The sequence below is a fragment of the Schistosoma haematobium genome, chromosome 1 (assembly GCF_000699445.3).
Source record: "Schistosoma haematobium chromosome 1, whole genome shotgun sequence".
In the NCBI taxonomy this organism is placed as follows: domain Eukaryota; kingdom Metazoa; phylum Platyhelminthes; class Trematoda; order Strigeidida; family Schistosomatidae; genus Schistosoma; species Schistosoma haematobium.
This window is the reverse complement of record NC_067196.1, coordinates 77,042,454-77,061,820: the sequence shown is the minus strand read 5'-3', so window position 1 is coordinate 77,061,820 and position 19,367 is coordinate 77,042,454. Positions and strand designations below refer to the sequence as shown.

General features: G+C 29.6%; 1 protein-coding gene across 1 annotated transcript in view; it reads left to right on the top strand.

Moving 5' to 3' along the window:
• The window catches only part of PTH1R (Parathyroid hormone/parathyroid hormone- peptide receptor), a gene marked incomplete at its 3' end in the record, with an annotated part of 44,315 nt that overhangs the window by 902 nt on the left and 24,046 nt on the right, over positions 1-19,367 (top strand). The window contains exon 2 of the mRNA XM_035731178.2: positions 15,901-15,994. Coding sequence (XP_035588271.1) covers positions 15,901-15,994 — 94 coding nt within the window. The remainder of the gene's footprint in view (positions 1-15,900; positions 15,995-19,367) is intronic.

Below are 19,367 nucleotides of genomic sequence, written 5' to 3'. Positions count from 1 at the left end.
GTTAATTACTTAAGCTACAAGAAATTACTGGTTATTTGAGGTGTCTTACCTTAAGATATTGCCATTCTCAAGTAAGGATTCAGTAAAAAAAGTATTTACTGAACAAATGACATTATGAATTTGATAAAAATGCGTTTTAGCATGTTTAGAAACGATGAAATGGAATATAATCCAAGTGAAACTTTGTTTTTATATTAGTGTTAAACAGTTATTCACTCAAAAATGAATGTTCATTATATGAGCTGCCCACTAAAATTTTGATTAGAAACATGGTGTGTGTTCACATTTTATTTAGCTGTAGTTTCAATAAATGTTTTGGATTAGTTAAAACATTAAAGTTTCAGTTACTCCGTCATTACACCAATCGTTTTACAGTAAATAAACTAGTGTTAGATTCATCAACTAAATTAAGCACAAAACAACATGATTCGTTCTCTTACTATACAGTATAACCCATACTAAAACGAAACGGTCGTCCAGTGCTTCCAGGTTTTCAATGGTGGTCTAAAATCCATCGATTCATGATCTCAATAAAAAATTTAACAATATTCACAACCTTACACTGATATACAATAAAATCTTTTCTGAATATAAGATGGTCTATAAAGACTGGATGAACTATGTAGTAATAAAGACATATCCAATTTTTTTATGATTTTGATCTTCATGAATTAATGTGAAATAAATGATCAGGTATGTAATCAAGATATTTAAGAATGAAGTCGATTACAGTCATTGAGGTATCATAATCCATATTATTGAGTTAATCAAAATTGTAAATTATAGACAATGCTTCAGCTTTATCTTCGTATCAGAATTAGTGTTTTAAAACATTTTGTATAGAATCTTCAAAACTATTTATTAGTATAAATTAAATGAAGTGAAGTCATTATATGTGAAAATTATATTTGAAATAATCTCAGCGATTGGGATTTAAATAATTCCAATGTTTCGTCCGGCTAACTCGTCTGAACTTCTTCAGGGTAATAATGAAAATCAAATTCAAACTATTCATTCTAATCTTGACGAATATTCGTATAAATGAAATGAATGTTCTGTAACAATGGGGTGAATTTAAATTCACTTGGTGTTGTTTGGCTTGTATCTTCCCATGTATGCAGGTACATCCAGCCGAAGAGTCCCAAATAGGACAAAAAGCACGTCCTGAATTCCACTGCTAGCCACTATCCAACATTGTTTCCAAAAAGCTTGTGAATTAAGGCAATATCGAGGCATAAGCACAGTATGCACATATGCCAATAACAGACTGATCAATTGCAATCTTGAACGTCAATGGGAAGGTACAAGCCAAACAGTACCAAGTGAAAAACTGTTTTGATTTGGTTTTATATTGAGATGTTAGATTGAAATATCAAAGCTGCTAGAAAAAAATTAATGAAAACTTGTTAGTTATTGTCTATTAGTTTTAACACAATAAAAGAGAAACAATTAGTAGCGAACATAGATCTAATTCAAAAGTTGAAAAATATTCGATTATTATTTATTGGCATTGAAATTAGGCGGGAAAAGCCGAGCGATTTCCATGATAGATTTGTTTGTCATTTAAACTTTATTGATTATTTATTTCGACTGTTACTGACCTTATATGGATACTTTAAGGACGATCACTAATAATACCGAGGGTGTAACTGATAATATTTGATGATTTTTATCGACGGAAGATTTTTCAAGTAAAATTTTATCGTATTCCAAAAACTAGTAGTTATTTGGACTGTGTAGTTAAATGGGTAACGCGATGGCGTTTGAAGCAAACTGTACTGGTTTCGAGTTCTCGAGTAAACATAAACTCTGAGTTGAGGGTACATCCTAGCTGAAAAGTCCCAAATAGAATGAAACGCGCGTTCTAAATTCTACAGCTAATTGCCAACCCTATCTGCTTATAATGCAAGTGATGTTTTGTTTGTTTACGGATAAAATAACGTTACAAGAATAAAAGATTTACAGTATCTAATAGATTCTGGTATTTTTCTTAATAACTGATGTTCATTTCATACTTGTATTATTTTTCAGCTATCATTGAAATTATTTAAAGTTTAAATCAATCATTTCGAAATTCTTTATATCACTTTTTCCAATTACTCAATAGTAACAACTCACTTGGCAGCAATTTAATCCGCCCACACAAACACATAAACATGTTTGTTGACATATCACAATTTGGTATTTGTCTTTGAAGACATATTTGAGGAAATAAATTTCTGATCTAAATTATTTGTTCTTTCACTCCACAATTATTGATATTTTAAGATAATATCAGTAGAGAAAAAACTGTAACTTAGTAATGTTTTAAAATTACTTTATGAAAATATATGTACAGTAGTCCGTTAACAGATGGCCCGAGAACAATTGCCAGTTACTATACTATGTGAAGTAAATTTCGTAACCCTAATGTGACATTATTTTTTTAAAATTTAATTCACTAAATATAATTTTGTGTGTCAAGTGAACGGTTTAGGCTTAAGTCTATTCTCAACGATTCTATTTTATGTATTACACTGTAATAGAAAAATTTTCGAAATTAAGAATAAACCCGCAAAGATTATGTTAGGCGTGTACAGGATGAGAAGTACGATAAACGATGAGTAAGCATTTTGATGGTAATTATTTTTACACAACTGCTTCAAGCATAACGATAATAGTTTGGAAATAAACCCAGTATTGTTTTCTATGAAATTACCACTTCAGTAACTAAGATTCCTTTAGATAATAAACGATCTTCTTGTATGTTTCTCATAGGCGTCTCATCAACAAGATATCTCGGCTATCGAATTACTTAACATAATGAATCCTTTTATTTACCAGAACGGAACAGAATTATATGAAGAGTAAAAAGTTGGGTGGTTATAGTTCAGTCCGGAAACTGATTCTACGCGTAGTAAAATAAAAATCATTCCAGTTTCAAAACAAAGACTCTAGAACTTCTGTTAATTGTAAATAACATTCAAATTGAATGTATTATGAATAAAACTTACAATACTACACACGTATTTAGAAATGGGTAAAAATAGTTTTTTAAATCATAGTGTTCTTGTAATAATGCTGTGTGCGCTACTTATGATGACAGATATAAGTAGTATGTAGCAGGAATTGGAAGTGGAATGCTTACGAGAGAAAGATTGAAATAAAAAGAACAGGAGGGAAAACAGTGAGCATTAGAATTGGAAGAATGATGAGTTATATTAGGGGTAACTCAAGAAAAATGTACAAATAATGTATTCAATATATGGTTTTCATATTTTACAAAAGATCTGTATGAGTTTGCGTAAAATAATAAGTTGATCTACCTTAACTTAGTTTTTTACACTACAGCGAAAATCACTGGTTTAACCAGGATAACTATGGTAGGTTTTTTAAATCTTAAAACAACTAGTTAGAAAAAAAGGAAAGTAGGTGAACATATCAACATTATTAAACACACTGGTAACATCTTTTAGGATTCAAATCTTCCGTTGAGTTATTCTAGGTAATTTGGTGGCTTTACAAACCAACTTAAACCATAAAAGCTTACATGTAAGTTTAGGTCTGAACAATACCACAACAATACCATCACATAACAATGATTTATAATTTTAGGATTTTTTTAAACATAAACATAGACGAAATGGTTAATGTGTAATGTTTGACATGAAGTTTCTTTGCTTATGACTGACCAACTTTAGTGGTTGTACATCTGAAAATAATGTTTTTGGTAGAAAATAGTCAGTTCAATTAATCACGCTGTAGATTTTTAGTTTATTTTATATCAGTTTACTTTGTCGTTTTCTTCCCGTTCATCACTTTCGAGTTGAAGAAAATGGTACTATTTTAATAGACAAATAATTCCCACTTAAAAATTACATTTAAATATTATAACATAAACATTTTAACTATGTTACTATATCCACATTAAAATCCGTTGCTAACTTATTTTATTTAGCTTTTTATTCGTAAACGCATAATCTTTTATTGTTATTATTTGTTCTACATAATTCAGTATTATAATCTTTCTATTACGTCATCATGTTTTCTTATTAATTTTGTGTCCTCATGGAATTATTATTTAAATGACAGTTAAATTTACGAGTCAATCTAAGCTAGATCACCAATGAAAACCTGAAAGCACTGGATGGCCGTTTCTTTGCACCTTTGGACTCCTCAGCAGTGCACATGCACGGTCCATGAGCGAGACTTAAACCCAAGGCTTTCAGTCTCGCGCACGAATGCTTGACATCTAGACTACTGAGCTGGCACCATATGTATATATATATAATTTCTATTATAGAATTTCTAAATAGTTTAAAGACTCACCAGTCAAAATAACTGGGGTTTAAGTTATCAGAGCAATCATTTTAATTCTGATCTGATTTTCTAAACACCCATTTTCATCAATTACTTAGTGGTAATTTTACAAATAACAGTTAAGATTTATTTTCAATTGTTTGATTTCAATCATAATTTGTATTTTTACCCTTACGTAACTAGTTTTAATAATCATTCAATTATGTAAGTTTATTTTAATTGTAATTTTGCATCTGTTGAGCTAATAACTGATTATAATCTTTGGAAATATTACTGAATTGACCTACCATCATTTTTAATATTTGTGTAGACTCATGATGAGGAACTAAATGAAAAGAAGCATAATTTTGCTTAACTTGCAAATTTAATGTTTCAATAAGGGCCGTTATGCTCGACTATATTCCTAATTTATTCATATTATTTGTAAGTTGAGTTATTTGTACATTTAACACACACACATTTCAGTCTTGAATGGGTTTTCTTTTAAATCATTAGATTAGCTTTGAGATAATCAAAATTTAATTCTTTGAAACCAAACGTTGGAATATTATTTGAAAAAAATTCGCATATTGTGATTTAGAACAACATATATAGGTGAACAATATCGTTTTCCGTTAGATCCTCATCAAGCTTTGCTCTAATATACTGTAATATTTATATGCACATATGAAATTATTAAACCAACCAAAGCAGTTTATGGAATAATAAATTACTTAAGCAAAAGAGAAAGAGCATATATGCCAAATTTTCATCCAGACTTAAACATGAGCATAATAAAGGTATCCATTCTGAAAATAATACCATGTGTTCACTAGTGACTAGCTTCGTGAGGCAATTTTCGGAGTTCTAGTGAGATGCCGTGGAGCTAATCCATGTCGGGTAGAGACATGCATCTACCTCAGTACAATGGAAGATGGTACCGCAATTTCGTGGATTGGCTGAGGTTAGACATTAACACCGTTGGATGCCGGCCAGCTCAGTGGTCTAGAGGTTAAACGTTCGCGCTAGAGGCTGAAGGACCTGAGTTTGAATCCCGAAAGCGGAATCGTGAATGCGCACTGCTGAGAAGTCACACGACAGGACGAAGCGGCTGTTTAGTGCTTCCAGGCTTTCAGTCGTGGTCTACTATCAATCAGTTCATGATCTCAATCAAAAACGCAATAATCTCCACACTCCTATACTAATAATCAGTTATTTGACTGAATCCTAATAAAGTAAAACTTGATTATATTATCATTATTGTTTCCAATACAGTAATTTTCGGAAGTTATCAAATTAATTCCATAGTATTTGTTCATACTTATTTTTCTTTATATCAATGTTTCTGAAATCAACTAACATCAATCAACTGTTTGATCTTATTAACTCAAATTATTTTTGTTTTGTTTTGATTTCATCCATTATTAATTGTCATTTAATTTCCTATAGAAAAGGTGAATTTACTTGATATGCACAATCATAATGTTATTCTACATCAAAGGTGTTCTACTTCAAATAGAAACCTTTAGATTAATAAGAAAATAAATTATGATGATTTTATTAATTGTTTATTTAGATTAGTTTAAAGTAGTGACCAGTGAAATTCAACCGGGTCTGTTGTGAGATGGTAACTCACTGAAGACAATGATGGACAGTGATTCAATCTTGTGGATCGGTTGAAGTTAGACATTATTACCGTTGGATACCGGCCGGTCTAGAGATTAAGCGATCGCGCGCGAAACCGATAGGTCATGGGTTCGAATCTCGCCAGGCGGAATCGTGGATGCGCACTGCTGAGGCGTTCTATACTGGAACGAGACGACCGTCCAGTGCTTCCAGGTTTTCCGTGGTGGTCTAGATTTAATTGACTCATGAACTCAACTATAAAATTACTAAAATCTCCACAAAATCCTCTTCTGATATTTAAAATCTGTTATTCAAACAGTTTTGTTCATTGACTTATTACTTTAATTTACTGAGTAACAAGATAATGATTTCGTCAAAGAATTTTAAAACAAAGCAAGCTTATTTTTTGAATAATTAACCAGTAGAATTTAATTATGCAAATCGTAATAATGTTATCTTATAAACTGGAATAATCTTCCTAGTGTTATCGTCATTGTGATCATCTTCAACTGGTCAACAGGTCACTGACGTCATATGAAAATGATCAGATTTTAATAAAATATTAAGATGATATATTTGGTTTCTTTTTTTTATGTTCAATATATTTATATACAAGCTGTGCGTAGTTTACTGTCATCAGGGGTATGATAATGTCGTTGTTAGACTTTCAAATAATAAATACTCATTAAAAAGTGAAATAAATCAAGAAACATACGGACTGAATTAGATTACTAAATAAGTAGATTGAATGCTTTTATCAAAAGAAATACTATGACCAGATTGATATTGAATATAAAATCGGTAAACTTAGATAACAACAGAGTGAGAACAGTAAAGAATGATAAATTCACTAGTTTCTTAATAATATTTATAGGAGCAATGAGGTTTTTATTATTTACTGAGTGCTATAATATGATTATTGTTCATAATAAATATCGGTCAGATAAGGTGAACGAAATAATAATGCAACTACAAATTCGATTGAATGTTTAATGAAAGTCCATATTATAATGTATAAAGTTATGTGAATTCAGTATGAAATAATAAAGTAGGGTGAGTGCTTAGTGTTTTGGAAATTTATATAAATGCTAACGCTAAGGTTGCACAGAGCAATTCAAAGAACTTTAAATGTAAGGAATCTACAACTAATGTTTTATACATGTTCAATGGGTTAGTAATTTTCTGTCAGAATAATTGTACCTCAAAGTCTTTTAAAACGCAAAAGGAGTAGCCGTTCGAATTCAAAATCGACTCTATGTGTACAAAGGAAATATCTTCGATCACTTCTTTTGCCTTGGTTAATCCTAGGGTCAATAAATTAATGGTAATCCTAGCTATAGCCTAATCTGCTCAATATACGAATAATATATAATCTTAGTCAAATAACATAACATTTGATATTTTTATTCACATATCTTTGTGTTACTGTTATTATCATTGGTTGAACATCACTATCAATCTCCCAATCAAACGATTAATTTACTAAGCACTCACCCTACTTTATTATTTGATATTGAATCCACATAACTTCATACACAATATAATCTCTCATTGAACATTCGATGTACTTTGTCTTAAATTTGGTCACTTTCGGATGATCAATTTGGACATATAATTGTAGGACATGAAGAGAATTAAATTCATTTTGTATTGTCTGTTTAAATCTCTCCATTGATGTTTTAAGAGTGCAATTGATCAGTATCATATTGACATACGTATATCCTGTGCAGATTACAAGCATTATAAGCAAAGATGGGTGGTGGTTATCAGTGGAATCCAGGATGCGTGTTTCATCCTATTTTGGAGTGAACATCAACTCTGGGATTCATGTACAGCCGGCTGACGAGTGATAAATAGGACAAAACGTCTGTCCATGAAAAGGATTAATTAAAAATATAACTCCCTTCATACACCAAACATTCTTTTTATTATGACTTTTTTTTAGCTCAGAAACCTCTGAAAATTAAATAATTTTGTCTTGCGAATGTCGTTTATTTGGGTTTTTAAAATAATCGCGTGGATATTGAGTTATATATATATATATATATATATATATATATATATATATATATTCATTTGAAGTTTAGAGTTAACCTAATGGAGTTTACTTCCTGTTTATTTAGTCTTGTGCAGGCAAACTGATTTATATCATTTAGGAATGTAAGAAAATTATTTTTTTTTATTTTTAGTGTCATTTAAATAATTTCTGAAGTTTTATAATCTTAGATACTTACAATTAACAATGGATACTATAAGTAACCATACGTTTTGGTAATCCGTTAGTTAACAACAAACAGAACTATTAACGTTTATAATCGTTAATTTTTATCTTGAAACGTTATTCGTAATTAATCACTATGGCATGAGTCTATTTATTTATAATACTTTATTTAATCTAAAAGAATGTTACGCTTATCATTCAACAATCCTGTTTTTTTCTTAATTTGGTCATCCACGCTTAAATTTAAATGTCATTGTTCTTATTATTTGAACTGCTTCATTACAAAAGCTTACTGGTTTCATCATTATGTTTTTTTTCTTCGGTGAGATAGTGCATACTTCTATATTGTTTACGAAGTAGACATATGTATATATGTCAGTCATTGTTTTACATATTTCATCATGTATAATTCGGTTTTTCTCAATGTGAATATATTTAAAATAAGTAGAACTAATTTGGTCAATGTAACGAGAATCAAGTTTCCCTCTTTTTCTATTCATCGATTGATATAAGAAGAAAGCTGTTATAATGATAATTACTTAACATCGATATATATTAAATCAATTAACATTCATACTTAACACATGAGATGTTGAATAAAATCAAACAATAAAGCATAGTTGTAAAGTTTTGTAATTGCATATATTATGTTTAAATATCAAAGTAATCTTTCTAATTTACAAATACCTAAAGGGTTTTTTGTGGATATTATAATAATTTCAATGGTTGAGATCATGAGTCAATTGAAGCTAGACTACCATGGAAAACCTTGAGGCACTGGACGGCTGGCTCATTGGTCTAGAGTTTAAGCGCCCACGCACGAGACTGATAGGTCCTGGATTCGAATCCCGCCAGGCGGGCTCGTGGATGCGCACTACCGAGGAGATCTGCAATAGGTTGAAACGGCCGTCCAGTACTTCCAAGTTTTAAATAGTGATTTAGCTTTTATTGACTCATGATCTCAACCATTGAAATTACAAATATCTAATTGCTTTTCATTATTTTCCACTAGTACTAATTTACACTTAAATAAAATCATTATACAAGTTAATACTAGAAAATCATTTTTAACTTTTAAAATGAATTAAACTCTGGTTTATATCATTACAGAGTTTAGCGTAGGGATCTCTTTCCAATGAAATAACAATCAAGCTATACAATTGTATAATTTATATTAAGCGTTAAACCCATTAAGATATATGTGCAATGAATAGACATGATGATTTAATAGAAGGATCTCAATGTTCGGTTATACAGTGCAAACGATAACAACAAAAGATTACACGAGTTTAAATATATTTATATCATTATTCTGCCGAATATATTTCATACAAATATTTTTCAGTTAAGTTTTATAATAATGGGAAATTGTTTTGTTTGTTCAATCAGCACCGTACATTGTGTTTTAATTTTGAATAATTTTCAATTTTTCATTTTTCTAACATTTAAACTGACCATTTTTTAATAGTTGAAATCATGATTCAATTGAAGTTAGACCACAATGGAAAACCTAGAAGCATCGGTAAAATATAAGTAACATACATTTCATAATAAAAAAAGTTAAGAGTACCGGGATGCATCAACAGCTCTTACACATCAATAATACAGCTTGTATTTAATTAGTTAAACTTGGATCAGTTATATTGGTACTGATATACATCTATACTTTACTGATTGATATATATTTTGATAAATGAGATCAACACATTACACGTAGTGAAAGATGGATAACATTTATAACTTATCAATCTGTTAGAATACCTGTATCATATTATGTACTGTATTTCATACGTCAGCTTTCAACCTTCGTGTCTGTATATAAAATACCATCATGCATCGAATATAAAGTGAATGGCAACTGTTTATCTATTTGTAAAAACGTTCACATTCTTAACTGAACATATCATCAAAGTGTGACTTTAGAATTCTTTATTGTGAACATTCAAATACTATCTTATCAAAATCAATACTTATATCTGACATAGTGAACAACTTTCATATAACCCATAATTTTATGAAATCATAAAACAAAGATCCAAAGTAAATTTCAATTATATCTTTTTTTAATATTGTCTTAAGTCTTTATTTCAAGGATCTTAGAATAGGACAATAAACCTACATCTAATGATTCTAAAAAAGTTAACATGATTGTTCCGCGTTAAAAGACGTTGCTAAATTCAGTGATTACTTTTTTTCTAGAATCCAGTTAAAATGTGTTTAGTCTTTAAAATATGAAACTAAACTAACATATTAACAGTGACAAAATACAATGAAAATAAAAAAAAATATTCAAATTAATCTCCCTGTTATTATTATTATTATCACTAATTATACCTTTAACCTACTCCAGCTTGGTTATCACATGCTGTACTTCATTATTCACTTTGTTTTCTCTCACCTTTTATCATAATTTATTGTTAAGATTTCATGACAATAATAATATAAAATGCGAGATAAATTTTTACATAGAAACGAAATCGTATTCATCTTCGTAACTATATATACCAGTGTAAACTATCCTAATCAATTATCAATTATAATTCAAATCTTAAGAAGATTGATATGCCTGAAACATAATGTTATATAATGACACACCTATTAACAATTATTTAACTATAGACAAATTGTTTTCTGAATTCGTTCTTTGAAAAAAAAGAACTAACTTTATAGTATGATCGTCGGTATTATTAAATTCATTAAGTAAATATGTATAAATGAAAAGTTATATATATATTATAGTTGTTCAAAATTTTGATCTAAATGAAGTGATGTTTCGTACGAATTAACCAAAATGGCCAATCCCCTATCTGATTATACTGAAGAATTTATTCGAAACATAATTGTAATTAGTATCAAAGGGGGTTTTGTGAATATTGTAGCAAGTTGATAGCTGAGATCATGAGTCAATTGAAGCTAGACCACCATGGAATACCTGGAAGCACTAGATAGCTGTTTCGTCCCATTATATAAAGCCATGACCAATGGAGTTCAACCGAGTTTGTTTTGAGATAACAACTCACTGATAACAATGGTGGATGTGTCGCTCAATTTCGTGGATTAGTTGAAGTTAGACACTAACACCGTTGGATTCTGGCGGGTCTGGAGGTTAGGCGTTCGCGTGCGAAACCGATAGGTTCTGTGTTTGATCCTCGTGCGTGCACACTGTTGAGGAATTCCACAATACAACGAAACGGCCGTCTGGTGCTTCCAGCTTTTCATGGCGATCTAGCTTCAATTGACTCATAATCTCAACTATTAAAATAATTGTAATTGTCAATAATTGATGAAAGGAGAAAAACACATATTCATTTATAATTCATAAACTCCGATAACATATGAAACAGATAAAAAAGAAACCTCAGTTGGTAGTGAACTATATGCTTATAACAAACTGACTACCAATTGAATAACTAAGTACCATTAAAACAATTTATCTAGTAAGATAATTGAAAATATATCACTTTAGGCTTTATTCTGCTCCTCTCCGATTCCATATCAAAATTCAATATAAATAATTAAGAATTGTAAAATTGAAAAAAGAAATAACAAACAACAAAAACACTAACTAGATTGACGGCTATATGTAATGATTAAGATATAAAATGGATTAAATTTCTAAGGTAGTTAAAATGACCTTTTAAGAATGGGTTTTGTTCCTTCTTCGTCTTCTTCTTATACTTTTTTTAAGTTAAATTGAACTATTAGATCTTTTATAATAAACATTTAAAAAATAGAATTGTTGCGTGTATTGTTAATGTATTAAGTTTTATTATTGATTGACAAACTATGTATTGATATAATAAGAAATGTATTCATATTATAATGAATTTCTTTATTGTCCTTTTATTATATTACTTGTTATTACTAATATATCAATAACAATATAAATGGACGTTTATAAAAAATTCGATTGATTATTGAAAGTATAATGAAAAGCTAATAATAAATTGTATTTCTGATGTTTCATAACTTCATTGAAGCTATTTCTTCAGAGTAATTTTTCTATTCATTTGGATATAACAAAAATATATTTATTATTAACTCCTTAATCAATTTATTTGAAACTATCAAGTCGAACCTTGGTAATGGATACCGATAACGAAAAGCTATTTAACTTAACCAAATCATTTACAATGTAAGATATTGTACATCTCTGATATGATCACCAAGATAATTGTTTGTATTTAAAGACTTTTGATACTATATCCTTGTTATCGAATAATCTTGTTAGTCTAGTGGCTGTATGCAACAAACATTACAATGGATTTGACAAAATATATGTTTAACAAATGTCTTCTATATGTTTACATCATCGATCGATTATGCTTGGAGTAAATGAAATATTCTTTATAAATACAAGTCATTCTTGTCAAACCATTTTATTCTTCTCAGTTCTGCAAAATAAATTCAAAGTATAACGTTAAAAGAAAATCATTTAAACATGTGAATTAATTCATAATAATGATGCTTTTCTTATGAGTATAAACTAATATTCTCAAGTGTTACTTTTTTTACTACTTCAAAATGTTGCTTTTATATGAAAGTGAAATCTTGAATCATCATTTTACACATAATATTGACTATGAATTTTTAATCAAAACTTTAGCAGATAATGCAATTTCATCTCGGTTAACATTTGAGATAGTTGACACGGCAACTAACAGTACACCACTTAGTTGCTATGCCATATATAATTTGAATAAATAATAGCAAGGTGTTAAATACTAAATCCGAACAAAGTTTTGTACGACTTTTGATATTATTTCAATCTTTAATTAGCTATGTGAAAACAAGCTTTTCAGCTTATCTCCTAAGTTTAATCAAATAGGAAATCTATACTGACAAGCAACACCTTTCTCAACTGTATATTAACAGGAAAGACTTTTTCAATAATTAAACGATCATTTTAAATGTGATTTTAAACATTCCTTGATATAGACAAAACTATTCATATTTCAGAAAATAATTCTTTTACATAAATTTCTCTTTGGTTTACACAATAACCAGCTTATAAATGTTAATAAATGACATTGACAGAGTTTTTGTGGAAATAGTTGACTATATGAACGAATAAAGCCTAATCGATACATAGTTTACCATACATATTGTTGGCAAATGTTTGATCACTGAGTAATGAACAATATCATGTATATTAAGTACATATTAATCCTGATCGAATTTGATCAGTCACTAGTCTGAATGACTCGACACCCCATGTACGGTATATACACTCATTTTAAATGAATGAAGCAAACTATCTTAAAGCAATGGCCTATAAATCTTTCCAGTTGATTATTTTACTGATTTGGAGGTTACTTACATTCTTTAATGTTAATCTATAAATAGTTATATATAATTTTTATAAGTAGTTGCATGGAAAGTTTTGTTTACAATCATTTCAAACTTCATTTGTGACATGAAACAGTTCAATTAATAAAATGTATTTAGATATTTATCGAAAATGAATCACGTCCAATATACACTGATAAGACAAGAAGCCCATGTCTTAAAAAATAGAAAACCAATAACTTTATTGCCAAAGTTAATAGCATTGACGAATGTCTATTTAAAGATGACATAGTTAAATACACATTAAAAAGGATGTCTATGGATGTCTAACTTGAAAATTTTTCTTAAAATTAACTTTCAAGTGATTATCTTTCGTAGATGATGAACTCAGTTTCCATTAATCGATTGATATGGTCATGTATAAGTATTAATCGCTCAATGGTGGTTTTTCTCAGAATGAATAAACATTAATAAAATGCACAATTGTAAAAACTTAGCAGATGGTCGATACGGAATCCAATAAATAGATACAAATCATTCTGTCTAAATAAATTCATTATTGAAAGACATCAATTAATCAATAGAAAGCAAAGATAGAATTTCCTTCTTCCTTCCATAGATTAAAAATCTTAAGTGCATTTAAGACTATATCTAAAGAAAATAATTCAGTCATTCGTAAACTATGACCATATCTTTTCATTCTGTAGCACCATCAACTCTTCTTCCCTATTTTTTGACTTAACGGACATATATTCTTTTCTATTTGTTTTCTGGTTACATTCAATTTCAACACTCAAATTTATTTTTTAAAGTAATTAAATTCACAGTTGAATTCACGAGTTGATCTAAGCTAGACCACCATTAAAAACCTGGAAGTAGTGGACGGCCGTTTCGTTCTAGTATGGGGCTTTTCAGCAGTGCATATCCACAACTACGCACGCAGGACTCGCATACGAACATTTAACTCTTAAACCACTGAACCGGTATCCAACGGTGTTAATGTCTAACTTAAATCGATGCATGGTCTTGCGTAACCCTTCATCGATTTTCATGATCCCTATTCTTTATCTTAATAATGTGGTATGATTAACGGATTTGCACGAACTTAAAATCAGCCTTTTTAGGAGCTTATGCAGAATAACACTTTTGTACTTAGTTTATTCCTCCCTTTTGTTACCATGTTCAACGAAATATTATTATCAATGAACACTACCGTTTACCAATAAATTAATGTATTTATAACAATCTACCCAATGCACAATTTTATTCAAAATTATCAAGTCAAACCTTGGTAATGATACCTACTACCGTTTATCATTATGACTGTACATCTATGAGAATCAACCGGCTAAAAAGATAGCTCTTTCACAAATCACTACATTTTATTTTGTTTCAAAAAGTGCTTTCTACCTAGTCTTGCAGTAAATCATAGTTATGATTCAACTAGACTGTTACTTATTTACAGTGTCTGGATAATATTGTTTCATCCTACTTTAAAAAGCCTAATAGTTTTGAAATACCTTGAAGATATAATCAGTTGTGAAGCAAGAAGCTTAAGATTACCACGAGCTGATCAACGATACCGAAATAGATGTTTTAAGTAAAACCGAGAATTAAGAAAACAAGATAAACAGACATTGATACTTCTTATTAGTGAAAACATTCAAATGAAAAGTGATATTATAACATTCGTATCAGAAATACCAGAGTTATGACGTTTTATATATAATGCCATATATAATTCACGTTATCCCCAAAATGGGGAGGTTCTCATGACAGTTAAAAGAACGAACTTACTGAGGTATAAATAAACAACGATTCTCAGTATCAGGTTGTGGAGGTTGTTGAATCTCACCAAAATCAGTAATCGATTCAAAGTAACTGGACGACTATTTTATCCTAGTATGACACTTCTCAGGATTGAGTGTCCACGATCCCCCAGTTGCGAACCAAACCCGAGAAATCCTGTGTCTCCAAGGTTCGAGTACGAAGCCATGACAAGTGGTGTTGAACCATGTTGGTTGCGAAGTATTTATTCACTTCAAGCTATAAAAGATTATCGCGCAATATAATAAATTGTATGAATTTAGAAATGTAAACCATTAGTTATCGGCTTCGTAGTCTAGTGGTTAACCTTTCGCAGCCGATAGAGGTCCTGGATTTAATTCCCAGTCGAGGGGTTGTGAATGCACTCTGCCGAGGAGTTTTATGCTAGATCAAAACAGTCGTGAAATGCTTCCAGGTTTTCAATAGTTATATAAATTTGCTCGGTTTATAATTTCGATGAAATTTAACAGATAATCAACTCATAGATTGTTTTAAGAGAAGGATAGCTTTTTACATTTGAGATGTGAAATGATTCCAATGAGATCATTCTTATGCCACTTCTTTAGTTCCTTTCCTTATTATTTGTCGATTATTACCAAGCGAAGATATCATCCAGTTTCCAGTCAATTCAGTAAATTCATTTTTAATTTGTTTTTTAGGAAGCCTCCGAAATTACTATATTGTCTCTAAAAGAGGCTGAGATACTTCAAGAAAAAGTAAAAAATGAATGTGAACTCAATCGAACATTGGACAGTGAGTATTGTTTTTCATTGTTTATCTAAATGTACTATTTATGAGAAATGTGTAATTATAACTTTCAAGTATAAACTAACCTGTTTGAGATCATACTAATAAAATGCGTAGTGATCATAGAAAATAAGTAGCAGTTTATCATTTTAAAAATTAAATATGCGGAAAAATCAAGTATGTAAATATCACAGTTACAGTTAATACCATTGTTATAAACGAAGTTTTCCATACCGTAGCAAGTGAAGCTAAGTTCAAAAAGATTTAGAAAAATACGAAATGAAACATGGGTGGGGGCACAACATATCCAACATTATTGTTAAGATTGAGTAGTACTCATATGTTGAACAGATGACTTAACATATGATATGTCATAAATAGTAATTGAAACAGAATGGATGAAAACGATTTTTGAAAATGACTGACAACATAATCAAGTCACCCAGGTGACATGAATTTCCAATTAACGTCATGAGTCAATCCCTGTGGTATATAAAATCAAATCAAAAGGTGACGTAACTGAAAAAATGGTACATTCTCATAGAAAACCATGTAGATGCTTTCGTATCCGTTCTCACGGTGTACATGTTATATCTGGTGCATTTAAACTCATAAATTCATCTGACTATTACTTCAGAAGTATATAGATCCATTTGTGATTGGTATAAGAAATATTTGATGTCATATCACGGAGAAAGTGAGGCTGCAAGAAAAATATCATCTTAAATTTGCTTTAATCCTTTCATTATTTCTGCTTAAAGTTTCATTTCTCTGGTATCCAAGAGTTATCTGGGTCACTCACTAAACATTTTTTTCTGTATTCAAAAAGTAAACTTATTTGCATATTAAACTTTTATAAGACATGTTTAATTTATACGATTCTTACTTTTCTTTCGTAGGCTGAATACAACTTTCTAACTCTGTTAAATAAGATTTTAACTAAGCAGCCTTTGTAACTAACAGGATGAAGGATAATATAATTTAATTATTGCCCTGTCTATGTTTCTTTACAAAATATGCTTTTCTTGGTTATTTTGTCGTTTAATCGTTTTTATGTGCATGTCCAGATTGTTGAATTGCTTATTATAGGCATCAGTACTAACGTTGGATTTGATAGTTTCAAATAAATTGAGCATTGTGCATAGAGTTAATAATAAATATATTTTGTTATATCCCAATGGTAAAAAAATTATTTCTGACATTTTGTCATTTAATGTAGACTACATCTTCAGAGTAAACAAATAATCGAAAGTAAAATAACACAAGATTAACTAGTACAAAGGAAACAGAACTGATCATTCCCTTAATAACCTCTCGTAAATTTAATGTTAACATATGTTTCCTCAACTCGTAAAACAATTAGGAAGCGTCATTTATGTAATTACAAACGATAAATCCATCAACAATTTACCTTCTGTTGAATGTCATACATTTTAAATTTTGTATTATGGTTTGTTTGTTCAAAGTTAGCTATTTTCTAAACTAAAACATACAAAGACCATTTATAGCAGTTAGGATACTCTTAAATATAATGAAATGATTTTTTTTCAGTTTTATTTAAAACTATCATAGTATCAGGATGTACGGAACTGGGATTTGTTTGAAAATTAAAACTCCGACTTTGTCCTCTAGCTACGACCAAACCACCTACATGCTTATGAATATCATAAATTGGTTTGCCAATGAAATTAGATATTGTTGTCTGTTGTTTAGGATATATCGACTGAATCAATATATAGGGAACTGTTAATAACGGAAGAAAACCGAATTATTGATTTGGGGTCTAAAATAAGTGTATATTAAAATCCATAATAATCTATCAACAAATAGAGCTTTATTTAGCTCATTTACACAGTTATGTACAAACATTTGATAAGAAAATAAACAAGAATAAATTTCATTTAAAGTACAAATAATTGTGAGTTATGCGATTCATAGGCTACTTATTCAGCTCTGGAACTTAAGATCATTCTTTTATGCTACCAGCCTTATAAAATATGTACAAATAAATGAAGTAAAAAGATTTCTTGGAGGAATAAGTGAAACGACTGCAACAAGAAGTGTTTCAGTGTAAGAATACAGTTCACACCATAGGTTTTTACTAAACATGAAATTCTTTAGTGATAATATCCAACAAAGTACAACGAAAATCTATTCATAAAAATAATGGTAGCTGCTCAAACACATTGGATAAAATAAAATGTAATCTCCTGTATTATATCTGATCATCTATAACCAATTGGTATCATAGAGAATGTTGAACAAATAGGGACTCTATCAATCAATTAATATGTCTGTAATATCCCAATGAGTAGAAAAATTAGATTTTCTGACGTTTCGTGACTCATTGTAGGTCTTTTCTTAGGAGAATTGTTCCAAGTTTAAATAGTACAAAGGAACAACGCAAGAATATTATATATATAGTTAAAGACCCTAGTTTAGAAGGTTGTCAGAGTCCTCAGTTACTTATTTTCAGTTTTTTCATTGGTGTTACAGTGTAACACCATTTAAAGTCATACTTTGTACTAAGGCATATGATACTAACCAGCTACCCAACATGAAATGACGCATTTCAGGCGTATAAGTCAGATAAAATTCTTGTATATTTGCTTTTACAACAAATCACTACATGAATATTCTTTTATATCCAATTCTATCTAATTATCTTTTTAAAATAAACGAAAAACCAGAAATGTATCTAATATATAGTTCAGTAATCTTGAATCCATCATAATTATTTAAATATCATGGCTTGTATTAGCCTTTAAATAAAATACATTCATTAACAAATTGTTATTACCAAGGAACAAAACACCTTGATTAAATTGTACATAGTTGTATGAACGTCAGTATAGAACACAATTTTGGACATTTCTTGTTCTGAAAAGGACTACAATCAAAATGAAATTAATATCTCTTTGTGTATCCTTTAAAATGGATTGGCCGATTTGTCAAGAGAAATAATTAACTGCATTAGAGAACTATTCTACATTTAGAAAAATAAACTAATCCACTTGAAAAGAAAATGTTTTGATCTTTAACATTCATTTCGTACAATTAGTTTATTGTATCTTTTTCTTAACGTTTCTGAAAACAAAAAAAGAGGAAAAGAAAAGAAAACTATAAACGGAAACAAATGAAAATGTGAATTTTCATGATTGATCTCATTTTCAAAACAACCATTAATTTCTGTTCATCCATATCTGGTTAGCTTTTCTTTTAAACTTGCCTGATATTCATTATTGAATATCGTATGTTGAATGAGAAAGACATTAATTTTGAAAGTATTGAGTTAAATTATAATAATTAGAATTTTATTAAAAAATAGAACATGATGTGGTTGGTATTCAGTATAATCCTTAAACTCCATATACAGTTC